The sequence below is a fragment of the Bombus flavifrons genome, chromosome 17 (genome assembly GCF_040668555.2).
Source record: "Bombus flavifrons isolate JBK064 chromosome 17, iyBomFlav1_principal, whole genome shotgun sequence".
NCBI classification, from domain to species: domain Eukaryota; kingdom Metazoa; phylum Arthropoda; class Insecta; order Hymenoptera; family Apidae; genus Bombus; species Bombus flavifrons.
The window spans coordinates 3501250-3523799 of NC_138458.1; the positions used below are offsets into that span (position 1 = coordinate 3501250).

At 35.8% G+C, this 22550-nt stretch overlaps 2 protein-coding genes across 6 annotated transcripts in view; one reads left to right on the top strand and one right to left on the bottom strand.

Moving 5' to 3' along the window:
- The window catches only part of LOC138188678 (putative fatty acyl-CoA reductase CG5065), a 124642-nt gene extending 116806 nt beyond the window's left edge, over positions 1 to 7836 (bottom strand). Inside the window, exon 1 of the mRNA XM_069130661.1 lies at positions 7176 to 7836. The gene's annotated coding sequence lies outside the window, so the exon portion shown is untranslated. The remainder of the gene's footprint in view (positions 1 to 7175) is intronic.
- LOC138188694 (phospholipase B1, membrane-associated-like) overlaps positions 1 to 15595 on the top strand; it is a 289810-nt gene extending 274215 nt beyond the window's left edge. For 2 of the 5 annotated variants that reach the window (XM_069130695.1, XM_069130696.1), the window contains exons 2-6: positions 10928 to 11139; positions 11243 to 11419; positions 11571 to 11866; positions 14965 to 15143; positions 15222 to 15595. In XM_069130695.1, coding sequence (XP_068986796.1) covers positions 10928 to 11139; positions 11243 to 11419; positions 11571 to 11866; positions 14965 to 15143; positions 15222 to 15367 — 1010 coding nt within the window. In that variant the 3' untranslated portion in view covers positions 15368 to 15595. Of the gene's footprint in view, positions 1 to 9048; positions 9558 to 10442; positions 10533 to 10927; positions 11140 to 11242; positions 11420 to 11570; positions 11867 to 14964; positions 15144 to 15200 lie in introns of those variants that run through there. The other 3 variants (XM_069130693.1, XM_069130697.1, XM_069130694.1) reach the window with 3 other exon arrangements.
- The last annotated feature ends 6955 nt before the right edge of the window (positions 15596 to 22550 follow it).

Below are 22550 nucleotides of genomic sequence, written 5' to 3' on the forward strand. Positions count from 1 at the left end.
TCTCACAATGTCGCTAGTTCCAGGAGGTTGTTTTTCGTGTTCACTCTCTGCACTTTCATACGTACATGCTCTATCGCTCTGCGCACACACATCTTCGCGCTCGACAATTTTCGATAAACTTAAATTAATAAATTTCGCACTTTCTAGTTCGGGCTTAAATATTACGTCACGGCTTAATATTACATTTCTTACTGTCGGCACATACACTCGATACCCTCGTCCGTCATCTAGATAGCCTACGAAATATCCTTTGTTCGCCTTTTTGTCAAGTTTTGTTCTCTTCTCCACAGGTATGTGTGCAAAGCACTCAGTGCCGAAAACCCTAAACTTTTCTAAATTTGGCGGTTTCCCGTACCACAGTTCATACGGTGTTTTCTTGTCTTGTCATTGCAGTTGTAGCATTTTACTTCATGTCAGATATTATCGAGATAACGTATGTTTTTTTTTTAATTTTTTCTAAATTAAGCTTCTACCAACGTATTTGTAAAATCTTTTTGATTAAAATGAGGCCAAACACGGTGCAATACGAATTATATTTATTGACCAATATGCATTTAATAACATTCAGCATAAGCAAATATGCTACGAATTATATCATGCTGTTTGTCATTTTAATCGGCAACATCTAACAAACAGTTAGTAAAAGTTCTATTCATTGGATATTAAAAATAAGAAAATTTGATTTTTCAGCTGAAAAAGGTCTCAGCTTATTACGCAGCTTCGTATTTTATACGTCTCCGAATACTTCGACTCTCAGTCCCTGTTTCTCTTTCCTTTTCAATCGCATTATTCTTTTCTACGTTCGCCACGTCTAATACTTCATTGTCACTAGCTTTAGGAATAGAATTGTTTCTACTTCTAGTTTACTATCTAATTGCGGAATTTAGATCACGAACTCAAATATCGACGAGGCAATACTAATGAAACAGTGAAATTTTTTTACTGTTTAGAATTTTTTGAAATTAAATTTTCTCTAACGTACTTGTGAAATATTGCTAATCAAAATAAGACCAAATACAGCGATATGCTACTGTTACGTCCGATGACTCTTTACGTAACACGGAATCCATTCCTTCAAGTAAAAAAGTAGGGAAACGAGGCTTTCCCATTTTTCCGGAGATTGTCACCCATAAGCGACCAATGGTGGGGCGACCAACACCCAGCAAGACTGTTCCCTTGCGGCAGCATCGTCACCGAACTTCACTGGTTTATCATCTACAGATCAATCAACACATCAGCACTGGTTTCTCATCGTTAGATCAGTCAACATCTCGGCACAGGTTTTGCATCTTTAAATCAGTCATCTGTTTAACTTATATCTATACGCACCGAGCGTCACTGTCTATGTCTACAAATTGTTGGAATAAAGTGTGAATTGTAACCTGTTACCTCAGTGTTATCATTATTATAATCAATTCAACCACCTCCATTATCCTGACCGAAATAGAGGATCGATCATTTCGTGGCGTCGATTCCATAATCAAAACGGGAATTTACGATTCCCGTTGGCGCGCTTCCTCACGATCGCGTCTCTCCGCGAACGGTCGAACAAAGTGAGATGTATCTGAACACGGTTACTCAGTTAAAGCAACAATTACATGAAATACGGTATGTATGCACTACAGCCAATGCGTGGTCTAATAGAAAAAGGAGTTTCCTCGGTGTCATTGTACGTTGCTTAGGTTGAATTGCATTCGAATGGCAGCCAGCAGTTTTGGCATGTATGAAGTTCAAAGGCGTACACAGTTTTAATAAGATTGCTGATATTCTTCGTCAAATTCACTTGGAATTCGATTAAAGTTCTGAGGTGATATTGTGTGTAGCGCGTTAAATAATCACTTGGTGTTTAGATCAACAATATATTTATTAACAAGTGTCTTCTTTTGATCGCGTCGCGTATCGCTCTCGGTTTCGCTACTCAATCTCGCTGCGCGGTTACAACGCAACTTTTTCACTTCCTGGTTCGAACCTAACTGTCGATCGGATTCGATTCTTTTCTTTTTGTCGCTCCTCAATATCCCCACTATCCACGCGTTTGTTAGGCGTTCGCGACAGTTGCCGCGCGTTCTTCTCGCACATTCGGCGGAAGGACCGCTGGAATATAGGTGGCTCATTAGGCTCTTCGCTTCAGCGGTATACAATGTTGCCAAGTGTTGCGACAGTTCTAGTATAATACAGACAGTAATTATAGACAATGCCGGTAGCTCCGTAAATGCGTTTCGTTTGTTTAGCGTATCGTTTAGCATTCGTGTAGATACTTTTCAATGTGATAAATACATTGAGAGATTATCGGCAACATCTGCATCAGGAATATCGAGATCAGCCATTGAATCACGAAGATGAAAATTATCTAACTGATGTTGAAGACGATGCATCTTCCACCTTGGATATCAGACTGTGTTTATCACAACATTTTAGACATGCACATACTTTAAGTTTATTTACTACAGTTGATTGCGCGACAGCAATGTGTGAAAAATGTGACACATTGTTCTTAATTAACAACAACGTTATGTCCAAATGCAGTGCATTACGGAAATGTACCGCACGTCCTAAGTTTGCCGAAATTATGCAAAATACATAAAGTTATACTTTGAACAGAACGGGAATAGCAAGATGGAATTTCCTATGCAATCTCGGTGCAAACGCCACTAGTAAAAGTTTTAGATATCATCCAGGGAGAAAAAGGACCACATTATGGCATTGTGCTTTCGGTTTTATGTTTAGAAAAAAGTTAGAAACATTAATAAAAGGTAATACGAGTACTGTACGCCATTAGTTAAAGGATTATTGAAGAGTTTCTACACAAGATTGATATCATCTTTTTATTTTGCCACGATTGAGGCTAAGCAAACTGCAGTTACAGCGTTCTCGTTTTTATAATTCAAATCTCGATGGCCGAATTACATCAAAACGAGTCACCATCCACAATTACATGCAGAACTTGAAACGGTTGTTGCTGACAAGTACGTATAGATAAAACAATTTCCTTATTATTATTGCGATAATGTATGCAGTATTATTTTTTTACGTAACTTGTTTTCTCCTTTTTATGTTCCTTAGGGACCGTCAAAGGATATTGATAGCACAGATGATGACCTTTTCGACTTTGGATCGTCACAATCTGAAATCTATAATTGAGTTTCTATTAATACAGAATTAGAAATCACAAAATTTTCTTCCGCGAAAGTCGTGATTTGCATATGTTAAAGGATTATCCATTGATTCGACGTATATTTTCTTTGATATAACACACCAATGTCTTCTTCTGTATCCGTGGAGAGATTGTTCAGTTATGCGTTAATGATAAATTTACCAAAGTATAACAAAATTTTATATTTGACGTTTGAAAGAAAGTTCATTGTAAAGGCCAATATGAAAAGAAGTGTACAAGAAAGCGTGAAAAAAATACTTTATATTCAGTATATTAAACATGTTCCTCTATCTGCAACATAATATGGTTATAATATAGTCATAATATATAAATATAGCAATTACAAATATTCTAATTGGGATAAACCTTTATCCGATTAAATGATATTTATATTATATCGACTTCGAGAGAGGACTTCTAATTCAATGAGTATATCTTTTGCTTTCCTTTTTTTCATGCATCTTGTAGGGTATATTCTTTCATTGATCTTGTTAAGAAAACTTTTTCGATTTGTTTATTCTAAACTATATTCTGTTTTAAAACACTAATTTCACCAATGAATGATATACTGATTTCGTGTATATCTATCGATTTCCATGGAATGGTTTGATGAACCAAAACGATTCCTGTTGCATCTCATAGAGCATATTCTCCTGCTGGTCACATAATACAATCTTTTTGCGTTAATTTTTCAGTGATTGCTCTGCAATCGTTGAACTGATATTAAGATGCTTCGCGTAGGGTATGTCTTCCGTTGATCCCATTAAAGAATTTTTCACGCATGATCATTGTCAAGTAGTGTGCGCCACAAAAATCTAATTTTTATATATGCGTATCGATCGCTCTGTGCTGGATCAATCTGTTGGGATGAAACATCCTGCATCTTGTAGAGATAGTCTAATGATTAGTCTCTCTTGTGAAATTTGTTCAATTTCTTTATTCCTTTCGTTATTGCAAATGAACTGTCTTATTCGTCGTTTCATTCGGTTGTATCCCATCGTTCCTCTACAAACTAGTTGCTGGAAGTGATGAAATTGGGCGGTTGTTTTACAAAATTTTCATCGGCAGAGTACATCGCCCGTTTCTAAATATAGGTTTGTCATTCAATGCTGCCTTGTTTCGTATATTTTATTACTAACTCCTCGTTTCAAAGATACTTGGGTCGTTTCTTGACACATTGGTCGTAGGAAGTAGGCTTCAGCTGTTTTTTTGGCGAAGAAAGTCCTGGTAATCTTTGCATTTCTGCAAGTATCTTTTCGTCATACGATTCATTAAGAAATTTGTTAAGTGCTAAATCAGATGTAGCTAGACCATCTAACGTTTTAACACGACTAAGAGCCACGTAGATTTGGTCCTTTGAAAAATTCTTTTTGCCAAGACCAATTACAGCCCTGATTGATCTAGTTTCTAGTAATTTATGTACAGTCACTACAGCTTAGGCTGAAATGTTGCACTATTAGAGATATCGGAATGTAGCCATCGATGTCTTTGAATTTGCTTTCAATGGATTCGTCGTCAAATTTTATAATCACTGAGTCCGGGAATGTCCTGTCTTCCAGCTGATTTCTTCAAAGTGTTGACAATGTAAATTTTTTTACGATTCCCATTGCGCCGTCCATCAAACCACCAGAATTAACATATTTCGTTGTAACATAATTCGTGATCCCTCAGTTAATGTTATTGTATGCAACATTCCGCTGCATTTATTTACATTTGCAGAAGTAACATTCTTGGGTGATCTTTTTCCATATCTAGCGAAACCCGTCTTACTAAATAAGTAATGTATATACAATGTGATTATGCTATCTCATTTTTGTATCATTTTCGTCCATTAATTTTGCTGTCGGGAATATTCTTAATGCCGCACCAACCACAAACTCTCAGAATAGAGGAATTCTCCTTCGCTCGCATAGTATTTCTTATTGAGGAATTGTTATGTTGTCAAATCGTAAATTATTTAATAGGTCGATAAACTTCTGTATCGTCCTTCTGCCTTATATTCGTGACGAGTTCTCAGATTGAAAATTGGTACCAAGAATTAATATCTGCAATGTGCTTGTAATAATCACGTCGCTGTAGTAGTACGAAACAATGTTCTTTTACCGGGGGTAGTTATATGATGTCACCAAATACAAGTACATTTATGCGACATAGTTCTTCGCTGGTGTGGAATTCTTACAGTCTGTGCTCTCAATCCTGATTTGTATAGTTTACCTTGGCTCGTTTACCTATTACGTCGAGATGGGTTTTTGCGGCTTCGTCATGACATAATCTCGTCTATATCTAGATTACGAAGGTCTAGATTACGTCGAGCGCTATCGCAACTATCTGAATTGCAAATTTTATTAAGTATAATTTGAATTTTATAAGAGTGTCTGTATATACGAGGATACTCCTTTCTGCCGTGATGAGATTAATTAGTCATGTACCGATGATAAATTGTATTAAAGAATGATGAATATTCCTAATTTTTGCATTAAATGAAAATAAATGACACGGAATTGTAACGATAAATAAACATGTAAATGAATTTTAGACACTTTGTATTAATTTAACTAACCAGTTTCACAAAACATTTAATGAAAGCCTCTAAAAGACATTTAAAATACAATTATATAAAGTAATTAAATCGCAAACAGTGCAAACTCATGGTATAGGTAGAGAATATTGAGAATATTTAAATAGAAAATTAAGCGTTGAAATTAGATCACGTAGATGCTATTTTCGGCAGAAAGCAGAGCTGTAGACTCTTTGTAGATGCAATGACTTTTATGATACCTTATTCCTTCCATTGACTTGTTAAAAAGACATACATTTTTAGCTCATCACGAATGGTATGCTAATTTGATGTTTGATTTAGTGTAATACTATGTCCGTAATTGTCATGTAGAGATTTAAAGCCCATGGAAAAACGCCGTACATAAGTAAATTTTTGCAATAATTATATTTGTAATATTTGTTATATGCGAATAGTGTTACTGTACGTAAATGATTACCTTTCACGTAAAACCATACCCTGTAATGACTGATGATACGAACCTCCCACTGTGTAATCGCTTATACCTAACTCTAGTTCTAACGGTAACTCATAGATGGCGCATATCAAGTTTCGATTGTAGTAGCAGAGAGGAAACTTGGTCTCTGACAAAACAAACAAAGTACAGAATAGGCAGAACATGCAATGTCTTTTCACGTTCTACATTCTGGGGATTATCTGAACTTACCTTTTTTGTGTTACATGCAACGTTATATATTCAATATAGCAGCGATTTGAATTATAATTAAAACTGAAGACTTCTACAAAGTTATAAGTAGAATATAATATAATATAGAATTTTACACTTGCACGTACTTCTGCCTTAGGAAACCGCAACGTAACCGCTCTCTTCAGTGAAGAGAGCAAGAAAAACAACAACGAGAGCTATAAAAGAGCAAGAAGATCAACAGAAACCTGCTTCTGTGGATAAATATTTATTGACCGATCAAGTACATCATGAATGTATTAAATCTAAGGATCAAATTTTGTGTAATGTATTATGTGATGTTTTCCACCATGTCTTGAGCGATATCTTACATTTTCTACGATGTCTTGCGATATCTCGCAATATCCCAGTGTGTTCCATGTGTGTGTTATTGACTTTGTGAAAATATTAGATAATATTATATTTGTTTCTATAGTATCTATTATGTTATTGTTTTACGTAGTTTTAATAACGAGGAAACATTTCCAAATGGAACAAAAGCAATATATACAACAGCAACGAGGATTGTTGGTATATGTGCTTCTGGTTTATCTTCAGAAAGAAATGTATATCCATTAATCGTTGTTTCTACACACAGTGACAGAGAAAGTATCTAAAAATCTTATTATTATAAGATCATGCATAACAATTACCAGAATAAAAGAGAGGAAGTTTTATGAGACAATTAGGCCAGTGTGTAACACGCTCGGTAACGTATCGACGCAAACAGGAAGTTTTTTATGACGTTCTACATGGAAACTAAATACGCGTCTTTGTACGTATACTTATTTCCAAATGAGACTTAAACGTTAATCGATAACAGGGTAACGGAAGCTCTTATGATCCTTTGCTCCTCTGCTTTCTTCGCTCCTTTCACATTTGCATTATACACTGATAAAAATTTAAGCAAGTAAACTGTCAAGAACTTTTTATTCTGTTATATTGATTGTATTATACTAGCGTGATAGGGAGTCGACTCGACCCCGATATATATGCGAGGAATACGAGGAAAAATTATATTTATACGGAAAGGAAACACGTAAAAGTGTATCGGATTAACGATCGCAAACAGAAAAGATGTCGAATAAACATTATATTTCTTTGTCTTTGTATCACCGGCTCTTGATATAAATTCAATAACTTCGATGTGATATTACGTTATTCGTGTCAACTATGTTACTGTCCATCGAATTATACAATTAAATTGGTTTAATACTACAAAACCTGGAGCTATTGCTTTCCTCTCTTCGAGCACGAGATTCAATTGAAGAAAGTGAGTATAAATTCAAGAATTATAATTTGTGTTCAGAATTTTGAGTGGCCGTCCGTTTATGGACAGGCCCAATCCCTTTTTTAGGAAATTCCAAATTACATGTTCTCCTCGAGCTGTAAACCTAATGATTCCGAGGTTAGGTAAAAAACCCCGGGAAAGGACCAGCCAGAAGGGCACGATGGACAGACGAAACCCAACAGCTGGTAGGGAGAATCGGCAACGTAGGAGAACAGTTCATCATCAGACATCGTACCGTACGGGTGAAATACTTCACTTCCAACAAGATTTTACCACCGCCGTGTTCTTAACATTACACTTTACGTTTATACAACAAGTGCAAATACAGTGCTGGATTACTCTAACACTCCTCCACCTTGAGCGTTAATTCATTCGAGGTACACGATATCGACCGATCGGTTTGACCTGATCGGTTGCACTTTAGTTGATAATTCGCAACAATTTGTAATGCATGTACTGAGTCAATGGATAAATAAACATTATGAATTATTAAATATTAATGTATTAAATATTATTTATCGTTAACTGGGTTACAAACATGTTCACCATTTTATTACAACAGATTGCTATCATTACATACATATATGTGTGAGATTTAATGAATGTTTATAGATATTTCAAAGTTATGTACCAAACGGAAGAATTCGATTAGTTTTCATTCTGCAAATATGGCTGGATTATTTAAATACAGAAATCTCGGTAAAAGGAAGAACTAGACGTCTTAGAAAAACAATTTGTTACACGTCGTTGGCACAATTTCGCGACTGAAACAGAACTGAAATTTTGAAATTTGAAAATCAGGAGTGTCAACTTTAATAAACTTCAAATAGAATACACTTTCGATTAGAACAACGTAAAATTATATTTTTCTATTATAAATTAGTCTAATGATGACGTTCCCTGTTAGAAAATAAGTTACGTTAAAAAAATATCATGTGATTTCATCCTTCTCGGCAAAGCAATCAACGAGTAAACATGTGAGTAGTAACCAGTAACGAACTAGAAACTAACATCTTCCGTATTAACTCCGTTCATTTAAATATTTTCATTTCAGAGAATACGGGAAATGCTTCGCATAAGGATTCTAGGATTTAAAGGACTAAAAAATGTGGTAATAAAATTTAGAGAAAATGCAAAAGTCAGTTTTGTTTTTTCAAATTAAATCATATGCCTTTTAATACGTTAATCCATTCCAGCATTCTCTATAAAAAAGTACTAACCTATTTTTATCCAAAACTATATTAATTTAGCAGATATTTTAACTTGAATTTATCATATTTAACGTATTTTTTTGTTATACAATTTTTATAGTATGCTTAAAGTACAATAAGAAATAACGGTAGTCTATATACGTTATATAATATGTAAATAAAATTGCCCAGGCTTTGCCTATCCGTATTTATTAATTTTCCTGACCTTGTTGACGACGTAAATGCAAATACAGAAGCAAGAAAAATAATTGAGATGGGAGTATCTGAATCAAAGTATACATTTTATCTCACATTATGATCATGTAGCATAACAGTTTCAAATCTTTTGCGAGTACGAATAGTGTTCGTAACGATCGCTAACTAGCAACAGCTAAGACTGGATGCGATGCTATCAGGGGCCCTCGATAATACGCGCAGCAGTTAGCAGTCATCCCAAGAATTTATATTTTTTTGCCTTTGTAATCAACAAAAATAAATTATCACCGTGGGAACTTAAAAGTGACCACTTGATTGTGCAAGAAAACTTACGATGAAGAAGCTATATCTGTGCCTTGTATTGGAATTATGCGTGCTGACCATGTCGCAGAGAACTGCCTTGGATACGTCGATTCTTAATTCCATCTACCGTGGATATCGTAATTGGTTAACGCAATCCTACGGTACGTCTGTTTTAGTTTATATCGTGTTACGTCTTTATGCAGTAATATCATTTTCTTTTGGTTAGAGCGATGCTTTTTGGAGGAAAATTGAAATATTGTGTATCTTATTTTTCATAGACTAATGTTTCATTGTGAATATATATATTTTCGTGATAAAATGATAAGTTGTCGAAATTTTTTTCGGTAAAAGTAGACAAAAACTTGCACAGCACGGATCATTTTTCTTCTAACATATAAATATTGTAGAGATTATATTTTCAAGTAACATACGCTATGAATTCTGTGGCCCCCTCTTCTGGTTCTTGAGATGTGGAATTTTGTAAATCGTACTTATTTCGAAATTCGTAATGAAACTAAACAGCAGTCCTGAAGAGTACTAAGAGTGAGGAGCTGTTAGGTAAATGTGAAATCACAAGATGTCCGTATACCATTTCCATTTGTTCTTAAAATACTGGTCAGTCTTGTTTTACGACTATAAGAGGCAGCAACCTGATTGTGATTTCAGATGGAAATTGGGTTTTGGTTAGCGACGGGTTGCAAGGGGAGGTGTTGTTACCCCTCGTCGCCGAACGTATTTACTTTATAATAATAATCTTGAAAATATACAGTAGCTCATGAAAGTTTTCACATGCTATTAAAACTCTAGACAATTAAAATATGCACGTTAAATTTGAAGAAGTGAAAACAATGGTCTTATTACTATAAGGTACAAGTACCAAGATTATACATCTGTATGTCTAAAATTTGGAACGAATCCGATAAAGTTTTTAGAAGTTTTGAAATCTTTCGTTGCAATTACTTGATCGGAGTTTTAACATATCGCGAGTAACGTTACATCACCGATGAAGTATTTTTATAAATTGTTTTAAAATGACTATTTTGTAGGCACAACAAATAAGGATCGAATGTCTCAACTACGGAATAACTTTCAAAAGGAAATTCCAATACACGTCCCATTTCCTTGCAACGTTACAGGTAGTTAACCAAATTTATGATTATTGTTATCAAATACTTCATGATATCACTTGTAAATATTATATCGTCGTATTTATTCCTTAAAATCATTATTCATTTTAAATCGCAGATTTCTTTTATTTCCAATAACTTTTGCAATTCATCCTAGGGCAATCGGTAAATTTCTGTGGCAGGAAACTACAGTGAAGAACGCTGTTCTTCACAATTTGTAGTATCTACAAGAATGTCAATGTGATTTCCAGTTCATTCATAGTCTTGTCCTATTAATAACATTATTTAAGATAGATATGTAACATTACAAGATCCTCACCACACTGTAGTTTAAAAATAGTAAAATTGATGCTTATGTTTTGAAGTTCATATCTATTCTAAAGTGTTTATGTTAATTTGTTTAGCCGGCAGGTCTTCGAAAGTTCCCGAGTCGGTTCACCATTTAAGACCAGGAGACATAGATGTCATTGCTGCAATGGGTGATTCCTTGACAATCGGCGCTGGAGTTACTTCGATATATACGTTCGAAGTGAACATTGAAAATAGAGGCATAGTAGGCAGTATCGGCGGTCAAGGAACTTGGCGACAGTACCTGACTCTCCCTAATATTCTTAAAGTTTGTTCATTTCTTACATCTGCATTGTTTACGCATATGATTTGTGTTATCGCCATTAATGCGAATACTGAAATCTTTCACAGTCTGATTTTTCTATATGCAGGAATTCAATCCTAAATTAATAGGTTATTCACTTGGGGACGCTATAAGTACTGATCCAGCTGCGCAGTTAAACGTTGCTGAAGGTGGAGCCATATCTAAAGATATAACTTTCATGGCGACATATCTGGTCAATAAAATGAAAGATGACCCGAGGATAGATATTAACAAACACTGGAAGGTTCGTATGTTCGTGGACAAAGTAATTATATACATATATATAAATGCCAGTATGAAATTGGACAAATTTTTCCTTTCCTTAATCAAAATTTATAATTTCATTTAATATTTAAACGTTTAAGCAATAGTATCTACATTTTTATGTTTTCCAGTTGATTTCGTTGATGATTGGAAGTAATGATTTTTGCATTAATACGTGTGCTACTTCTCCATGGACTATGTTAAATGATCACAAAATAGATTTAATTCATACTCTTAGAATATTAAGAGACAATTTACCAAGAACTTTTGTTGCTCTTATACCACCACCTCACTTAAAGGAACTGGTTGCTGCACACCAAGGAAAAGAGTCGTTCCTGTGCTATTTGTCATCCATGATTGAATGTTCATGTTTGTTTGCTTTACAATTTAGAGATCACAGACCGGAATATTATAAAATAATAGAGAGGTTTGTATAATTTTCCGAATTTAACTTTTTAAATATTTTGTGTTTGAGGATTAAACACTTACAAGAATTTTGTTAATCTTAGTAATTATACATAAATTATGGGACTACAATTCCCATTTGAATGAAGCTTAAGTATGTTGTGAAACTCAACATTTTTCCTATAGGGGGTAAACTCACTTAGTTTCCGAAATATTTAGAGAAAGCTGCTGCTACTACTATGTTGAATATGACTTATAAGGCAACGTTTGCGTCAGCATGGTGTGACCACTCATCTACTGTTGTGTGTCTATAAACACATCGCTGCGACCTGCAAATAATCTCTATAACGGGCGAACTGTTTAGTACTTATTCCGGTTTTTTTCTTTTTTTTTTTTTTTTTCTAACCCGAAACTACATCGAAAACGTAAAAAAATATTTTGAATGCACAAGTCTTACATGTATTGGCGGTTGTCAAAAACTATACAAAGCCGAACCCTACTCTAGAAAAGTAGTAATACTGAGCAATCCAGTCGTCACACCGTGAGGAGGCTGACTACCATCAGACTTTAACAACGGCCTAATTGAAAGACTGATCTACATTCAATACGGATTACGCTCTTGAACACGCAGTTAGTTTTGCAACCTTCAACAAGTGATTCATGTACATACTTTTGAGCTAAATACAAGTTGGCCAACCATTTTTTGCTAGAACAGACAGCTTTTGAAAAACTCAATTTTGAGAAAAAAATGTAAGAAATATTCAAATTCGCAACTTTGCGAATGTTTTGTTTCTTTACATTAGTAGCTATCGAGATGTGTTTTGGACAAAAAATGCTGTGGACTCTCTTGAATAAAATGATATGTACTGTTATTGTATTACAGACATTTAAATATGTGTAGACAATGATTAAAGTGAGAAGGACGCTTAGAACGCGTCATTCTTTTGCTTAGATTTTCCAACTTATTTAAAAAATTAAAGGTCTACAAGAGAATCTAACACTAGCACAAACATAGAACAAACATTTTTGCTAAGGAAAGCATCAATAAAGCCGGAAAATCATGTTTTGTTTTTAATGTAACTGCGAAGAACTTTGACAAAACACGCGGTGACGGCAATGGTACTCAGTGTTACCGAATGTCTCACCTGTCGCTCTGTATAATGGAACCGCAAAACGCGTGAGGCTATTAGCCGTCGACATTGACTAGCATTGCCTTCGTCCCGTATTTTGTCAAACTTTTTCGCTTTTCCAGGAGTTCATCCGTTATACAGATCGTTTCACACCAGCTATGATGTGTTTATAGAAACAGTGGATAAGCGATTGCACCACGCTGCCGCATACGTTACCATGGACGTGCATGTATAGATAAGATTCAATGTAGTATTAGCAGCAGATTTTTGCAAATATCTCGGAAGCTAAAGTCGGGTAATGGTATAATGTTTATAGTATAATGTTGTTTCGAATGATGAGTTTTACATCATAGTTAAATTTCATCAAAATCGGAGGTGCAGCCACTTTTGTGCCCAATTACTTTAATTTTTATTTTATATTTAAGCTTATTTCAGTCTTGTGATATGTTGGTGAATAACTTTATTAAAAGAGTTATTAGAGTACGACATAGATTCATCATCTTTCATTTCAATTCACATTAAGATCTTATTGACGACTCGGGCATTGTCGGGCTCGACTTTGGGTGAAGAAACACTGATAAGTATATTTATAAATGTATATTATGAGCGTGTATTCAGACGACGAGTTCGAATTCATATAACACATATCTCGTGATGTGATCAATGCGGTATCGATGTTATCGACAGCGATCTACGAATTTCAATCTGTTATCGATTAATATCAAAGGCAAAGGTATTAGTTATTGTTCAGTTAATCAAAATATTGATTCTTTACTAACCGATACCAACAAGTACTGTACTTGAAACACCACAAACTTATCGATACTCGTCTTATACAGCAGGTAAGTTTCGGTACAGATTCTTAAAGCTAAAATAAGATGAGAATCGAGAACAACAGAATCGCGCTTTGTTTTTTTACACGAACGAATGTAGATCCGCAGCTTACCTCGTACAAGTCGTAGAGAAAAAGATTATGGCATTCGAAAACATAAACCATCCTTGTAAGGAATATCATAGGTTAGACGTTAAATCTCCTTATTCATTAAAATCCATAACAGTAACCCGAAAATCGTCCCATTAAATTTTCGAGTAGAGAGGATCAATGTTTCCTCTAGTCCATTGCCACCATAAGCAATTAATACATAATTGCGCATATAAACAATGTTTATACAAATTTGATACATGCACCGCGATCGTCCCGTTCGGGGGTATCCTAAATGTCGTTGCCTCGATGGCTAATATAAACTCAGCACTTTCGACATTTCGTGAGCATGCGCGGAAGTCGTGCGAAAGGTTCGATGGTGGGGTAAGTGAGATACGCGCAGGACGCGCCTAGTGATATCTCGCGGCCCGCGCGAGTTTGCCGATCGAGTTTACGCGTAGCAATAAACACGACAAGGTCCCCTCACTGATCAACCAGAAGCTTGGTGTTACGCAGGACCTCTAACATTTCGTTTCTCTTATCACGAAGATCGGCGAGACCCTTACTCGAACGACGAGTGAACGCAGAAATTATCGAGACGCAAAGAGGCTATTGACCAATTCCGTGAAAGTGTCGTATGGATATGGTGCAAATACGCTTGCTTTCATCCTTCTTTTTCTTTGTAAAGGAATCATCGACAATTCTCCTTCAGTGCGAAACAGTTTAAATACACCTCTAGCCTTTACTAAATCAATATGGCGTCTATCCCGATTAGGAATGCGGCATTTATTCTAATTAATACGAACTTTTAGTTCCTACGATAATCCAAATGATCACGAAGTGTAATTGCGAAGCCAAAATGTGAGATGTTTATACTGAAAAAATGCGAAGACTTGGTAACTAGCAAAGCAATTTTACTTCTGTCTCTTACCGCATTCGTACCGCAATCAGCTTATTTTTATTATTTCACATTTATGCGATATTATTTCCCTAACATATTTCAAGTACCGTTTGATATCTATTTTAAGATGCATATGAAGAATATTCCAGATTGTTTCATTTTTTTAGATGGCAAGAGATTGACGAAGAAGTCGCTAATTATCCAGAATTTCATAGAAATGACTTCACCGTAGTAATTTTACCGACTCTGGAAGATGGAAAAATACCTCTTGCCGAGGATGGATTTACCGACCTCTCATATCTTAACGCTGATTGCTTTCATTGGAGTCAAAAACTACATGCACTATGTGAGTATAACAGATGAAACTATACAATTATTTAATGAGTGTTACGTTGATAATCAGAAATGTTTTGTGTTTCCCAAGATGCGAATAATCTGTGGAACAATTTGTTGGAACCAGTTGGTAACAAGAGTAGGGCTTTCACTACGTTATTTAAAAAATTTCTATGTCCTACTTCGGAAAGACCGTTCTTGATGACGTATGAAAATTCACAGAACAATGAAACTTAAGGATGATTAGAGAAATTTAGAACAGTTTCTGTAAGTGGAAGATATATTATAATCTTCGTATTTGCCTATTTAAAAATGACGAAAATTATAATCAGCAAATGTTCAAAAATAACAACCAATGTTGGATCCATAACAATATTTAATTTTTACTGTGGTATTTTAGTCATTATCATATTGATCTTGTAATTTAAGTTCTTTGTGAATAAAGGTAATAAAGAAAATTGGTAATACGTTGACCAGTGGAACATTTTCCCAGTCCTCGTCGGACGTTCAAATTCAATGTAAAATTCAGCTTCTTCGGAGATGTTTCGCTTTTCCTATCTTTTCGCTTTAGTTAGTTAGTTGCTTATTTCCCCTTTCGCTTTTGTTTAAAATATGTACATATATAGCATATCATTGATATGTTTATAACGTTAGTCGTGCATGAATCCAGAAACGAAAGAAGGAAGGAGATCTCCAGGAAAGAAAAAGAATCTTCTTTTCATATTCACATAATCGTCATTAAATCATAATTTGTATTTTACAATTTGTCCAGCTGGACAATCGGTAAATTTTTCTAGCTAGTGTAATATGACCGGATGTCAGATATTACTGAGATAACATATGTTTCTTTAAAATTTTTTTTAGATTAAACTTCTACCAACGTATTTGTAAAATCTTTTTGATTAAAATGAGACCAGACGCGGTGTATTTTCAATTATATTTACTTACCAATGAGCATTAAATAACTTTTAGCATGAGCAAATGTGCTACGAAATGTATCGTGCTTTTTTCATTTTAATTGAAAACATCTAACAAACAATTGGCGAAAGTTCTATTCATTACAAATTAAAAGTAAGAAAATTTGATTTTTCAGCTGAAGGAGCTCATTACGTGGCTCCATATTTTATATGTTGCCAAACACTTCAACTCTCAGTCCCTCTTTCCCATTCTCTTTCACTCGCATTATTCTTTTCTACGTTTGTCACGATTAACTCTTTATTGTCACTGGCTTCAGGAATAGGTCGTTTCTATTTCTATTTTACTCTTTAATTGCGAAATTTAGGTCACGAATTTGTTGCAATTATTGCAGATTTCCGGCATATGATTTATTTACTTAATAAATGATTAAAGAAGGGAATTGTAGATACTGTATGTATTTATTTTAAAAAGCTGGAAAAATGTGGGCAACGCCATAGTTGACGTTACTTGAAAGTGTACGTCATTTAATGCTTGGTAATTACCCCCGCTATCTTTCCCCTTGATGCATCAAGGCATTGGACTGTCGAGTAATGCAATCTGACCCGAATTCAAATATCGATGAGGCAATACTAATGCAACAGTGAAATTTGATTACTGTTTGAAATTCTTTAAAATTAAATTTTTACTGACGTACTTGTGAAATTTTGCTGATTAAGATGAGACCAAATACAACGATATGCTAGAAATCACATTTACTTATTGATGAAAGAAGGGAAAGGAAGTTGCTATCATTTGTTAAACAAACCGCCTTCTTCATCGATATCAGAATCATATGAAAGCTGTATCTGTATAAGGATCACATACCATACATTCCACTTATGTGCGATTATACTATTTTCGTCCAGTGAAAGTAATCGAAAATAATTATTTACGGGGAATTCACGTGGTCGACACGAACACAACTGAAGGGCGAGAGCTTTGTCGAAGTAAACACTCTCCCACTTTTTGCCGAAAAACAACAGTGCTGATAACACGAAAGCAGAATTCGTTGTAAATCCAATTAATTAAATATTATGTAATACAGTCCAAATTTTTATTCTGTGACAGTGCCGTTATTAATCTTTCCCAAGTTTCATTAGTTATTACTTTCAAGTTACTCTATCGGAAGTGTCCTATCACGCGTCGGTTCATATACAGGGTGTTCGGCTATGTTCTTTATCGACAGTGAGAAATCGGTCTAAATATTCCAGTGCGCGGTCTGTGTTGCGATTCTCAACTACTAGGTGACATTCAGTCAGGTTGCAACTGATCGGTTAATATCGCGAACCGTGAACGCTATTAACACTCGAGTTGGAGGTAGATTAAAGATGAAGAGTAATGTTATGTGTAATTGATTTATTTGCACTGTATAATATAACACGAAGAGTATGACGCTCGGATGAAGACTGCTTTAAGGCTCCTTGAAGAAGTTTCGCCTGGTCCTTATATATTAACTCTTCGTCCAGTGGTTTTCCTTCTCACCATGGTTTTTGGTGAGATGGGAATTTATTCCTTCCAATCTTGTAACTGTACACCCTCGTGGGCGCATATCCACTGGTGTTACCGATTGATACCAGCAGATGATAACTTTAGAGCGTATCCACCGAACACTTAGTGTGTTAATTAGCCTCTTGATGAGGTCCGCATTGTAAAGTTTACAACTTGGGAGGTAGGAGAGCCGGACTATTCCAAAGAAGGCAGATGTGTATGGAGGCAAAGGATTAGAGAAAATACTAATCCTCTTTACTCAGAAATTCCATAAAGCAGTTTTCGATATGCCGGTATAGGATTCATTGAGTAAGCAGGTTTAATGTATAATCTACGATTTTTCTTATAAAACGTCTCGCAGGATAGTTTACGTCTGCGAATCCCATAACCTTCTTCTCTACGACTTGTACGAGGTAAGCCACTACCCATGTACCGTTCGATTTGGAATCGCTCTTCACTCTATTGCTCAGGTTAACCTACATTCGTCCCTGTAAGGAGAGTTACCCCAGCACGGGGATATTACGGCCGATGTTTAATTGTTTACAACTAAAACTGAGAAGGGATTATTGGTTTGAGGGGATGCGCCATAAGGTGGAAAAAGTAATGCAAAGTTGTGTGGTGGCACTCGACGACGGAACTTTCCGACGGCTTCGTGATACAAATAGCTATACCATCAAAGCGTAAGGCCAACATGCCTAATGTACCATCGATATCCCTACGGTTCTTCCCTACGGAAGAATGCATACGTGGCAACGATCGCGGACATCTAACAAACGCGTTCGTAGTGGTGATATCGAGGGGTAACAAAGAAAAGGATCCGTTTGGTTTTCAACAAAAGATTCATTCCGTTTCAAATTCAACATTCGAGAAGCGTGATTGTTGATTGTTGACTGTTAACCCGTTCGCTTCGGCAGTCCAGTCCGCCGAAGTAGTTACTGAATGGAAGCGCGCGCCAGAAATGCACAGTGTGCGTGGTTGCTGTATATACGTCTTCCTAAGTCTTAAATAACAATAATTCTTGCAAGAACCGTACATGAAATATCGTTTCACTGTCAATGGATTTAACAGATTTTTTACGAAACAGTATACGTTCGTTGGGATGTTTGAAATATATTGCGTAAACTGTTTTGATGTTGTTTCAACACTGAGTAACTTTTAAGAAGTGATTAATCCAATATATCAATAAAATCAACAGAAAATGTTCTGCCGATAATGAAAAAATATATTATCCACTACAGATGGCATTGGTGTATGCCCGATATATGGGATGCCGAACCTAGGATTCGCCGCGTGGTCGCCATCTATATGCCGCACTCGTACCCACAGGTCATCTCACGGACGCCGCCTATCAGCGTGTGGCGGCACTCGACAACAAGTACCGCCACTCGACAGTATTTAAAGTAGGACGACGCAGCGCAGTGGTTAGCGCCATAAAAAAGAATACATCGGACCTCCTAACACTCGAAACACAGACCGAGGCACCCAAGTACAATTACAAAAAGACCGATTGGAAAAAACTCCAAAACATACTCGAACAGAACTGCGACCTAAAGATCTACAACAACGCCAATCTAACTAACAGTCAAATCGACTCATTCCTAGACGAAATAGAAAAACATACACAAATCGCTCTCCAAAAATCCGTGCCAATCGTAAAACAAGAAAATTCATGCGAGCCCTATATCAACAACAAAATAAAAGAGCTACAACGAGACAAAAGCTACATACTCTCCAAAGTAAACAATATAAAATTCAACTATTCTTATGACAAAAGAGAAGAATTAGAATTTCTAAAGTACCTTCTATACGAAATAAAAACACAACTGAAACAAGAATTCGCAAGCTCCATAAACCATCACTGGACAAACAAAATAAAAAACATTTCCAAAAACGACACAGCCAACATGTTTCCACAAATAAATCAAATCTTCAGGCCAAAAGGACAAAACCCCATCCCACCTCTCAAATTGCCCCCAGAAAAAGCTTCCCTCATCCAAGAAGCAGGTTTAACGACACGCAACACCATCAGAGACACCGAGGGTAACTTCATAATAGCCAAATCAACAGAAAAACTAGACATTATCGGCACCCACTTTTCCAAAACACACACACAAAACGAACACCTGGGCCGAGAACAACTAAACAGAATTATCATCGCCGAAACAAACAAACTCAAAAATGAAATGGAACACGACATAACGCTAAACAAAATAGTCTGCGCATTCTCAAACGAAAACACCGTAGACAATCCCAAAGAACCGGAACCAGAAATAAACTACTTCATAAATTACAATCAACTAAACAAAATCTTCTCCAAATTAAACAACAAAAAATCCTCCGGCTTCGACGGCATCCCAAACATTTTACTCAAGCGCCTACCGAACAAAATAAAATGGTACTACACAGTACTCTTCAACAATGCACTAAACAACACATATTTCCCCAGAAAATGGAAAAAAGCCAAATTGATAGCTATAACAAAAAAAGATAAAGACGGCTCATCACCCGCAAACCTACGACCCATAAGTCTCCTCCCCAACATAAGCAAAGTATTTGAAATAATCATAAACAACCCCCTCACCTCCTTCTGCTCAAAAAGTGACATAATCCCAGAAAATCAATCTGGCTTCCGACACAAACACTCCACAATTCACGCAATAAACAAACTTATGTCGGACATCTGCTGGGCGCTAAACGCAAAACAACGAGCAGCCGCCTGCTTAATAGACCTCGAAAAAGCTTTCGACACAGTCTAGATCCCAGGTCTCATATACAAATTAATCAAGGAAAACTTTCCTAAATACCTAATCAAAATAGTTTGGGACATGATCACAAGCAGAACATTCGTAATGACCGAAGGTTCACACACATCAAGCAAAGAATTTTCCATAAAAAACGGTCTGCAACAAGGTACAGTAAATTTCCCGTTACTTTTCGGTATTTACAATAGTGACTTATTAAACCACTTTAATCTCAATACATCCACCCATAAACGCTCCATAGCCTTCGCAGATGACCTAATCATCTACGTAACAGGCCGCAAAACCAAAACAATAAAAACGGAACTCCAAGAACTTTTTGAGAAAATTAACGATCACTACAGCACATGGAAACTAAAAACCAACGCAAGCAAATGCGAAACCATACTGTTTAGACCCAAATCAAGCAAAATCGGCCCAATAGAAAGAGAACACGGTACAAAATTTCAACTAAGGGAAAAAGCAAACGAAGGGGAGCTCATATCACACAAAAGCTGTGTAAAATACCTAGGCATAAATATAGACGAAAAATTAAACTATAAGCAGCACATCGAAATACAACTCTCCAAAGCCAGCAAAGCATTCTGGCACACAAAAATATTATTCTTCTCCAAACATATCAACAGGAAAGTAAAAATCCTGTGCTACCAAGCACTAATCAGACCGATCATAACCTACGGCTGCCCAATCTGGTACAACATATCAGCCTCCCAAATGGAAAAAATTCGCATATTCGAAAGAAAATGCATCAGAGCTTGCTTGAGTACTTACAGATCCGAACACAGCGGATTCAAAAAATATGTTAAAAACAAAATAATCTACGACCTAGCCAACATTCACCGCATAGACTGTCACATCTTAAAATTAATAAGAAACCAATTCGCGCAAGCGGCAAAAATAAAAGAAAATAGCTTGATCTTCAGTTGCTTATTCCCAAATAACGCATATTACAAAAATACTCTGGCAACAGGCTACATCCCCCTAGAAGCTTTCCTATAGCTAGACGAAAAGCTACCTCCAAGACCAAAATAACATCCCAATAATTTATCACATAAAAAGAAAAATAGGGACCAAAACTGTACTCTACGAAGAAAATTTAAATGGACAAACCGCAGACACTAGGTGGAGATACAACATGGCTCTCCCTCTAAAAGACACTAAAGACGAACACAGAAAAAGCACAAGAAAATATTGGTGGATACCGAATCCATAATAAAATAATAGAGAAAATCATTAAACCGAAAGAATTCAATTCTGCCCCTGTATAACACAGGTGTAATCATTGTAAATATTGTAAATCTTGTAAATAAACCTATTTAACATCCCCCTCCTCCTCCCTCTCATCCCTCCCCTCTCCAAAGTTACACAGCACCCAAAAAGTAGACTACCGAAGCGTCCTGTTTTGCGACCAAGTTTTCAGGACAGAAAAACCAACCAAAAACAAAATTACATAAAAGCTCCGCTCCCCAGCGGCTTAAATCCAAAGATTAGATCTTAACACAAAAAATGTAAAGCGCCGACACATAATATAGTATGGCTATGTCGTACCGTCGCGTATCGGTACTTTTACCAAACACATATTATCAAATTCATAGTTTATTGTGAATACCCAAATGTATTAATATGTAATTTGGTTTAAATAAACATTATTAAAAAAAAAAAAAGGCAGTGGTTAGCGCCTTAGGTTACGAACGTTTGGGACCCGGGTTCGAATCCCAGCGCTCGTAGTCCTATTTTTCTTCCACGCATCTAAATTAAAAGAAAAATAGCAGTACTCCAGCAGCGATATCTACAGCCAGTGGCTATAATTATCACGGACAACACATACACCTCACTAAACTAAATATTATTATATTTACGATACTATAATATGTTTATTATGATTCAATCAAAAGCGAATGTCGTCAATATATTGGGTTTCGGTTTAGACTACTTATTTCAATCTAGTCAGAGCGAGACGACCTGCAACGCTAGCGTGAAGTAATAACAAACTAATTATAAAAATGGTAGGTGAATGAATAATTGTAATGTAATTGTAAGTAAATATAATTGTAATAATGATATATAGATATTTGTTAAATAATAAATGTAATAAAATAAATATTAACTTCTGATAGTATTAGAATTCATCGGTATGAATAAAAGCCATACCATATTTATGTCGCTAATCGGACCTACGTTTTAGTGGAATTGCACAAATTCATATGGTTCATTAA